The following is a 10145-nucleotide window of genomic DNA, read 5'->3' as shown; positions in this document are numbered from 1 at the left end:
GCAATTCACAGGAATTCAAATACTGGTAAAATGCGTGTGATAAAACATATGCAAAACCTGTCATATTAGCACAGTACATTATTTTCACAGATACTTATTTTTAAAGCATTATGTTTGGTTTTATTTAAAAATGGTAGGCCTATGTCCTGACATTGAAGTATGTATCATTTGCTGATATTGTAAATAGTCGAAAAACTGGGCACGCTAAGGGTGGGTTTTTCCTTTATGGGTGAAAAATTTGTCAAAATGATCACACAGATATGCGAAAATGACAAAAAATGAAAAGCAGTATCATGCGCGTCAGGTCAGAAGTTGGTGAAGTCATGTAAAGAAACATTATTTGACTTGTTTTCTAAAATCACGATGCACGATGCACTAGCTCTGTCTTTCGGCGACTAGTGTTGACTTGTCCAGGCTTTAAACCGGCACAAAAATCTGAGTAGAAGTCGTGTAGTGTATTCTAGCCTTAAGTGTGTATAGGCTTTATTTGAATATCAGCCGTTCACTTGAAAAGCGTGGAGAGAGAGAGAGAGAGAGAGAGAGAGAGAGAGAGACAGAGAAAGAGAGAGAGAAATTGAGTGTGGTTAAAGCCTTGCTATGGACAACAGTAATTTCATCTCATGGGGAGTGTGACATGGCTCTCGTATAAATGGGTTAAAAAAACAGCAACACACACACACGCAATCTCACAAATCCTGTGATCTACATAACACACGCATACACACAACAGCAGTCTGAACTCAAATCACACTCGCTGCACACACACTCATACATGCCCAACACAAACGGCACTTACTGAAAGACAAACAGTCACATTGTAACCAGATGTTGGGAAAAAAATCGAAACCAAATGATCCATCCTTGAACGTACAGTGTGCGTGTGTGCGCACGAACGTATGGAAACTCACACATGTACAAGACACAGATCTACATGTCGTCAGTTATGAGTTAGCATGCGTTACTGCTTAATGAATAATAAACAGACAGACAGATCACATCATGATCAAATTAACTCACGAGACAATGGCCAGTTCACTTCAACTCATTATAATATTAATCAGCGTTTCCCTGATTACACATCTACCACTAAATCTCCAATGTTTGTAATTGCATTTATCAAGTTATGCTTTTTTTCCCCAGATTAATTCCAAATGAAACAATTTAGTTTCTTTCTACTTTTCTTTTTCACATGACCCTTGTCAAAGTCAATTTGTCTTTGCTGAAGTAATTTTAAAGGACCAAAACTAGGTAGTAAATCAACTTTAATAAGACGTTCTGGCTGCATGGCAGTTATTTGCATTAGGGTTAGCTTTTCAAAGGGGAGTTTAGGTGCTCGGTCAGCCGTTGTCAATTTTTGCGGTCAGTGTTGGGGAGTTTAAGAACTTATAGTAAACAGGTTTTTGACAAGAATAATTGTAAACAAAGAATGGAAAGGATGAGGTGCTACAGAAAAAGAAAGAGAATGAACTGAGGGGAAAGCATTACTTTTTCAACAGCCCTGTTTTTTTTTATTTTCTGAATTCTTTTTCTCCATAGGGATTTCCTACGATTTCTCAATAAAAGAGTCTTGAACCAAACCAGCCAGCTCCAGGATGAATCATAACATTACTGGAAGGGAAAACGTTTTTTTGGAAATGCAAAGAATACAAAGAAACACTGAACTGTGTAACTTTTTATCACATACACACACACACACACACACACACACACACACACACACACACACACACACACATATATAATAAAATGTTATTACAGTGTGCAAAAACCCATATTCCATACTTTTAGCCAAATACATTTTGATAACCGATAATAATTAATTTTTGGGAGCAGTGAGGACGGATTTCGCGGGGAGATTGCACACGTCGGTCTTGCGTGTCATACAAGGAGAAAAGTAGGTCCGTTGCGACGAGTGTGAAGATGAAAGTTTGTTGACACAACGAACGGGGGGAATTGGCCATGGATCATCAAAACGTCAAACCTCAGGAGAATTATCGGTTGTAAAAATGTATTTGTTAATACGCTGCGATAAGACGCCCAGAATATCTGTAGAGCGCTGCATCAAACCACATCCATCCGCTCAGACGTGGAGGAGAGCTGAAGCACAACCAAAATAATGTTCTTCCGCAAGACTTTTTTTTTAAACCGCTATAGCAGTGGTTCTCAAACTTTAAAGTGGGGTATTTAACATTCTTCTGAGAACCCACACTTTTGCCATAGTGGGATAATATTGTCCTCCTTAAATTGATTTACAGGTGCAATTTTTTATTATTATTATTTTTTCCTCTAGGCTTATTTTATGTCTTATTCTTGCCATTAAGTTATTATTAATAAATAAAGTGATAAATGATGACAAAACGAAGTAATACCTGTAGATTTAATACAAAAATCGCCAGTAAGTGGTGCTAAGTCACAGTTTAAATGAGTGAGGCGCCATGCCATTCATTCATCCATTCATTCAACGAGGAGTTAATCACTGACTTTCCCAATAACATAACATTTTACTTAGTTTTAGATTAAAGATTTGTCTTCTTACCATTATATTTACCTTACTATATTTGGGTCTTTGCTATTATATTTCAACATCATTGTGCCTTATAATAAAACGTGCATCTGTAAATATACAACTTATATTAATATTTCGTTAAAAAAAATATTCAGTTATTTATATTACAGGTACTTATTGTAAAGCGTGGTTTTCTAACCAGACTAACAATTAGTCATTTACAACATTTTGTTGATGAGTTATTTGAAATACATAATATTTATTGTGTAAATTCACTGTGTATTCAGATTAATACAGATTAAAACAGATTAATAAATCCTTTAAACCTATTGTTCTTAGCTAGCTCACGTTTACTAAGTTTTGTAACGCATAATGCTAACACATAAAACCTAAAGCATTAATATTATATACAAATACCATCAGAATCAAAAGATCTGACATGTTAAAGCTCCTCAAGAACAACTTTTGATAAGGTCCACAAACAAAACACTTGGATAGGCAGCAGATATACTCACTTAAGCTTTGTGATATTTCTCTGACCATGCAACCAATCATGTTAACGTGGCTAATTAATTGGGGACAAACGACTTAATGATGAACAGGTGATAGACAACAACAGAGAGTGCTTTTGTTAATAAAACACACATCACAAGTGGGTTGCATTTATGCTGCATTGTCTTAAGTTTGTTTTAGGTTTATTGGCGTCACCTTTGTTTTGAAATGCCTCCCAAAAAAGCTTCTGCAGAGCCAACTGCTGCGGTCCTAAAGGATTCTGAGATTGAAACCGCGGAAACAAAAACAGGTTTGTGAGCAGTTTCATGAGGTCTGACAAGACCTATGTTAGTTCTTGCATGTTCCTATTAGAACTTGCTTTCGTAGGTTAGCATTTGTTTCTCTTTATGACTTTTAATCCTTGCTTTTAGATGCTTCTGAAAACTCAAGCAGTAAGGCAGCTGGACGGAAAGTTCCTACGCACCCGTCCACGATGGAGATGGTGAAAGAAGCTCTGAAAGAGTTGGACTCCAGAAAGGGTGTTTCGGCTCAGGCCATCCGGGGTTACGTAAAAGAAAAATACACAACTGTAGATGAGACGAGGCTGAAGTTTATGGTGCGTCGAACCCTGAACAAAGGCATTGAGACTGGTGTGTTTGTGAGACCTGCAAATTCTGGGACGACAACAACAGGGGCCCAAGGACGCTTCCGGGTAACTTCAGCCAGTTTTTGATTCCCTTTTAAGAATCATTTATAGGGGGTTTATGATAACCAGATTCCTAATGTGAGTGTTGCCATGCCTCATTATAGATTGCTGCTAAGACCAAAGCAAAGGAGGCCAAGGTGCAGTCAAAGGAAAATGCAGATCCCAATGCACCGAAAGCACCTAAACCTAAGAACGCTAAGGCAACTAAAGCAAAGGGTGAAGGTAAACATTAGTTTTCACTTCTTGATTGTAGGACTTGCTTCATTTCTTTATTATTTGGAGACATGAATATGTAAGGGAGCAAAGTAGTGTTTTATTTTTGGGTGGTAAACCATTAGGCTTCATAATTCTTTTTATTGGTGTAAACTGGCTTTTAGAATTAAGCCCTTGTCTAATATGTACGTAGTTATGACGGCAGTTTATGAACTCCCTTAGCCTTTGTAGATTCTTGAGCATAATCTTGCGTTTTGGCACACTTTACTATGTTGGTGTTCTCTCCCATTTCTCCATCCAAGGGGCAAGCAAAGAAAAGAAGCCCACAAAGAAAAAGGCCGCAGACGTGAGTTCTAGGTCTTATTTTCACCTTCTACATGAGCAGAGACACTCTGCTGTGAAGTCTGAACACACTCCCACCCCCTTTCTATCGTTCCTCCCGTTCTCTTAGGATGCTAAGCCTAAGACGCCTGAGAGAGATGGCACTGCCTCAAAGGTGGCCCCTGCTAAGAAGCCAAAGGCGAAGAATGCTGCAGGGGAGGGTGGAACTGAGCCCAAACCGAGCAAAGCTAAAAAAGCATCAAAAGGAGCTGAGGAACCAGCAGCTAAGAAAGCCGGAAAGAAAACTGCAGCAAAAGCAGAGGAGGGTGAATCGGGAGAGAAAAGTGCTGCAGCCGCTACCAAAGCCCCGGGGAGACGAGGAAAGAAGTGATGCAGGGACTCAAACGTGTTTTAATTCACTGCGTAGTTTTATCTGTGCACTTATTTGCCAAATAAAGATTTTTACTTTTCAATAAGTTTAACCAGTCTAATTTGTTGGGAGAGGGGCAATGATTTAAAGGTCTTCAGAGACCAACACACATGGAGTACTAAAGATGCAGTGCTTCATACAAAAAATGCAATAAATGGCAGCTGATCGTCTGAATATGTGAAGGGCAGCTTTCCATGAATGAGTACCAAAGATGACATGTTTATAAAGTGCTGCAGGTAATCCATTTAGGTTAAAACCAACTGGCATTTCAGCAAACCTGGTTCTACTGTTAATGACCTTTGTTAAAAGTGTGAGAAGGCCTTGGTAAACTTTTTTTTTTTTTTTTTTTTTTTTTATAAAAATGACTCTTGAAAGTTGTGGAGGGGGTTTATGGTGATGGCCAATTAGTGGACTAAAAATTATTAGGTGAACAAGTTTGCAACAGGGGACTACAGTTGTTTTTTTTTTTTTTTTGTAGAGTTGAAGCTTATTTGTGATTCTAAGGACGTGAGACATTGTAGTTTATAGACAATGTTTTGCTTTTTACTTCTGTTGATTGTATTTAGGCTTCAAAGTTCTTGTTAATTTGTGAAAATTACCATGAAAAATGTTTAAATATTTTTGTTGAGCACGGACCTTGTTTGCGCAATTTAAAAGCCAATAGAAAATCATTTTGGAATTTTGTAAAGGCAACCACGGTGACGTCGAAAATACATCACTGCACCTCTCTGTAGTTTTATCTGAGGGTGTTCTTGAGTTTGTTTGAAGGTGCTTAACAACCCTGCATGCTGTGTTTTTTTTACTCAACAGGGATGTATGTTGATATCTTTATGCTATCTTTACAAGGATGAAAAGTATTTAGTCTGGTTAAAGCTGATCCTGTATCAGAGTTTAAAACCAACCCCCCACCCAGGTTAAGCAGGGCAGGGCTCAGGGCCGAGTCTGAGCAGTCAAGACAATCACATTAAGACTTGCTGATCTGCAGGAAAGACGCCCGGATCAGAGGTCAGCTGACAATGGCATTCTTCACTGTGGGACTGAGACCGTGTGTAGCGCTTTGGCCCCTTGAGGGAAGTTTAATAAGACAGTCTTAACTGTGCGGTTTCCACGAGCTCGGGTCCCTGAGGGCCTGCAAGAAGCCTGGGGCCTGAAATCCCTCTGATTACCCTCTCATTAGCGTACGGCTCTCAGCCAGGTGAAATTACTGAAGAGTGGGACGGTGGGGAAGTAGAGGGAAAACAGACTGAATTACCACAGGTAGACAGAGGGAGGACAGGAAAACAGATTGACGAGGTGGATGCGCGGACAAGGAAGACGGATTGAGGAAGTGAAAACAAATGGAGTGATATGAAAGAGGACAAATGGACTGGGCTTTAAAGCAAAGATAGACTGATTGAAAGAATGATAGAGGTCGGCAAACACTAAACCGTACACAGACTGAGGGAGGCATGGACAGATTGATGGAGAGAAGGAAAGATAACCTTAGGCTGAGAGTGAAGCAAAACATCTGAGCGTGGCCTGCTCTTTCTGATGGGGTTCGGACCCTTCCTGGATGTGATGAGCTACTGTGAGCTGTGACATGACCGTAACCACCACAGACAGCAAGGACAAGAAGTCTTTAACATTAATCAGATATGGTTTTGTGTACACAGAACTGGTTGAAGCTGCTGCACGACTCTTTGTAATACAATTGTTGAGGGAGTGATGGCAAATTTGACATCTTTCTCATTTTAGACTAACGTAATCAATCTCAAAAAAAATGTTCTTCTCCTTTTGGATAGTCATAGAAGTACTGTCATTGGTTTTTAATCTTGGTTTTTAAACAGATATCTGTTGTAGTTCACCAGTTCCCAACTATGACGACTTCTACTGTAGAGAATCCCAAAAATATATGAAAAGTGCCCATGCATCATACAGGCTGTTATCGTACATGTAATTCATAACTGATTGTGACAAGAAATATTAACAAAGTTTTTTTAGTACAGGCATATATGAACAACTGTGTGCATATTTTAAAATATATATACATACTGTAACATAATATGAAATATTAAAATATTTGCAATGTGGATTACAGTAAATTCTAGTTTTTTTTTCATTCTTGATGATCCTGTTAAATATCTTAAATACTTTGGTCATGTTAGAGACATGGTTATGGCTTTGATTCGTAATTATGACCTTTATATAGCACTGTTCGGGATAGCAGAAAATGATTTTGCTGAGTGTGAAATGTTCCTGGATCAACATCTTTGCTGACCCTGGATTAACCAGTCAGATTTAAAGAACCAGTTTATAGTTTTCATGACGTATAGGCTTACAGTGCTTGCCATTCATCTATCATTTCCTTTGATTTTAGGCATTACTCTCGTGGGTAAGGTTAGGTTTAGGTTTAGAGACATGGTCAAGATACATTTTTTGGATTAAAATGTCGTTCCTGGGTCAACAGGAACATATCTAACTCAGCAAAATCAGAATGTGCATCTGGGATATGCTGTCCATTACCACTCAAAAAAAAAATGAAAATAATAATTGACACAACTCTTAGTCGTGTCATAATAATGTGCTTTCAGTACACTATCAGCCAACTGTACAGGAGAGTTTAAAAGCAGAAATGTGCAGTTTGTAATAATGCGTACCATGTAATAATGTGAGCTGTTTGAGCTGTAATGTTGTCTAGATTGCAGGACCGGCCCCTGAGCATACGTCTTTGGAGGCCCAACCCAAACAATTTTTAGGACAGTTAAGAAGTGAGAATACAATCTCTCTTGCTTTTCAGGCCAAGCATTCTTATACTTTATTTCTTTCTTGCCGTCCTCATCACAAAATCATTAACTAGTATGCTAAAGTTTACATGCTCTGGGGGACCTCAAGGCCCAAGTACTCAGCTCACACTGTTATAGCTGAGGGCCTTTTTGTTCAACGGTCTTTGGCAGTGGCTTGAGCCTTCGAAGGCCTGTCCCAACTCTGCTACATCATCTTTTTTTTTGTAAGTAGGACAACTTTTCTCAGTGGATTAATTTGTGACTATGCATTAGTAACATGGTGGATTTTCCTCATTTTACACAAATCAAGTCACAATAGTATTCTGTGTCAATCAGCAGTGTCATGGATGCTGTCCACAAAGCTTCATCCTGAAAAAACCCTTATAATGACCAATGAATGCCCCTTAATGCAAGGAATGTTAATAATGCACAGACCATTCAAACACACACACACACACACCTTATGGAGAGTCTGGTTTTATATCACTCTTATCTTTGTCCCTTCTCCAGTCAGGTCTACCCATATGCTTCAGTGCACACAAGAATGAAGGCTAGACATAAAGAGCTGAGTGTTCACACACACACACACAGCTCTCTAATAGGACAGACCTCTGTCCTTATCTTCCACGCTGTTCTATAATGGATGGCCATTCACACAAAGGTCACATACACACTCTGTCAACACTCAGGCACCAGAGACGTCCCTCTGACAAGTGTGTCACGCTCAAAAGTATACACTAAATACACACTAAAACACACGAGAATGACCTCCTATAAAACAGACCAATAAAACAAAGACAAAATGATGGCACTTCAGTGCGTTTGTCAATGAGAATGCTTTTTCAGTCGCAGAATTACATGTCATTACCCACATTTTGATTGGGAAATAAAATGGATTGGCTAAGTTTGAAGTAACGATGTAAAAGAGCGATATCTGTCATTGCATAAAAGACATGGTGTTTGCCGACATTTTATGAAATTACATTTTATTGTTTTAGGTAAACAAAAAGCACCCAACTCTTGACAAAGACTACACTGTTTGTTCCCAATCACTACTGAGTTATTTCAGTTTTGTTAGTTTTCTATCTTGAGCCAAAATACTTATCTTAAAGACCTGAACTAAAGACTTGGGAAATATAGTTTTCATTCCTGTTATGATGTATGTAGAGGAAAAGCTCTGAAAGTTTGTAGCCCCATAGAACATGTTAGTTTTCCTCTTAGAAATAGCTTTTAGAACTATTTACTGAAAAAATAGTAAATAAAGAGAAAAGACCTCTAGCCAACTTTACAATCTCTCAGACCAACTCTGTAATGCTACCATTAATTCAAATATTCACTTTTTTGGTAAAACATTGGTTTCACTTTATTTTGATGGTCCCTTATGCACTTACATGTCAACTAACTTTAGTTAGAGTGTTATAAGAGCATTAGTAGACGTATTAGTAGGGTTAAGGTAGTTGGGGTAATAAGTTGACATGTTCTTGAAATGTTACCTATAATCAGTAGAATGTCTATTGGGAGATCATCACAATAAAGAGTTAACAGATAATAATGAGACAGTCTACTTATACTCTAATGAAAGTTAGTTGACGTGTAGTGCAAAGTTGCTTATTGTCAACAGAATGTTCATAAGAGACCATCAAATTAAAGTGTTACCATAATTTATGCTTTAATTTCAGGTATGCTTAATTAGCACTATGATTTGAGGATACCTACTAAATGTATAATTACAGTGTCTGCAGGTCATGAAATCTTTTGAAATGTTTCGCTTATAACCTGTGAAATATTTGCCTTTGGGTTCCTGCTGAATGCTTTTATTGCCAGATGTGGGCAAATTGCCCATGTGCCATATTGAGACATTTTTTGTAAATACTAATATCTCTGGCACAAAATTTGATAGGAATCACTGATAGCATAACGTTAAAGTAAACGAGAAGCTTTAAGGCAGCACCACTTCCAAAGATATAAATAGCCTCCATAATTTGTTTTCTTGGTGTTGGTACATTCCTTGGTTCCCCTTTGTATTATTCCAGAGAATTATGACTGTTATTTCTTATACCTTAATCATAATAAGGACATGTTGAACAAACTACTGCCAACCACCAGTGAGACTGCAAAGCATACCTCAATAAGCACCGCTTGCATCATCTGTAAACTGTGTAAATAGGCCTTTATTTTAAACTTCAGTCGTATCTTTCACTATCATACTCTGTCTATCAAATACACCTATTGGAGTTATCTAACCTAATAAATGATTTGCACTAAATTGAACTAAATAGCATTGACATGTTCACATTGAATAGCCAGCTAAAGAATATGAACTAAAAGCCATGAAATTTAGAAATGTGTTTTCATCTTATAATTTAATGAAACAATATATGAACTGTTAGTGTCAATGCAATAGTAACCTTTTGACATGTAGGTTGGGAAATACTTTTAAAACATACTCATTTCTATCATTTCTAGCTAAATCCCAAAAAAATAAACCACCCATTCTCAACATTTCGGAGCCTCAAAAGAGTTTAAGGTGCTACACACAGTCAGATTTTGAAAGACTTTGCCACATTTTACTTTCCTCAACAGTTCCTCTGATATTTACAGATAATAGTATCTATCATATTTCCTTCTTACCTCACAGGTACATCACATTTACCCTTGTTAATCGAAATTTCACGGGCAATATTACGTTTTCAATGCATTCTATTTCTTCTCATG

General features: G+C 37.8%; 1 protein-coding gene across 1 annotated transcript; it reads left to right on the top strand.

Moving 5' to 3' along the window:
• The first annotated feature begins 3147 nt into the window (after positions 1 to 3147).
• LOC122335070 (histone H1-beta, late embryonic-like) lies at positions 3148 to 4711 on the top strand. Its single transcript, XM_043232829.1, has 5 exons — positions 3148 to 3308; positions 3430 to 3710; positions 3809 to 3926; positions 4220 to 4263; positions 4369 to 4711. Exons 1-5 carry the CDS (start codon positions 3227 to 3229, stop codon positions 4627 to 4629), a joined length of 786 nt encoding a protein of 261 aa, XP_043088764.1. The 5' UTR covers positions 3148 to 3226; the 3' UTR covers positions 4630 to 4711.
• The last annotated feature ends 5434 nt before the right edge of the window (positions 4712 to 10145 follow it).

Source organism: Puntigrus tetrazona, unplaced genomic scaffold (assembly GCF_018831695.1).
Source record: "Puntigrus tetrazona isolate hp1 unplaced genomic scaffold, ASM1883169v1 S000000708, whole genome shotgun sequence".
In the NCBI taxonomy this organism is placed as follows: domain Eukaryota; kingdom Metazoa; phylum Chordata; class Actinopteri; order Cypriniformes; family Cyprinidae; genus Puntigrus; species Puntigrus tetrazona.
Note: the sequence above shows the minus strand (reverse complement) of the source record. Positions and strands in the feature narration are given on the sequence as shown.

Excerpts from the sequence above, each read along its gene's own strand:
- LOC122335070 (XM_043232829.1), top strand. The coding sequence starts at position 3,227 with ATGCCTCCCAAAAAAGCTTCTGCAGAGCCAACTGCTGCGGTCCTAAAG. Across the intron at positions 3,309-3,429 it reads AACCGCGGAAACAAAAACAG|ATGCTTCTGAAAACTCAAGC; the intron begins GTTTGTGAGCAG and ends CCTTGCTTTTAG. Across the intron at positions 4,264-4,368 it reads CAAAGAAAAAGGCCGCAGAC|GATGCTAAGCCTAAGACGCC; the intron begins GTGAGTTCTAGG and ends CCGTTCTCTTAG.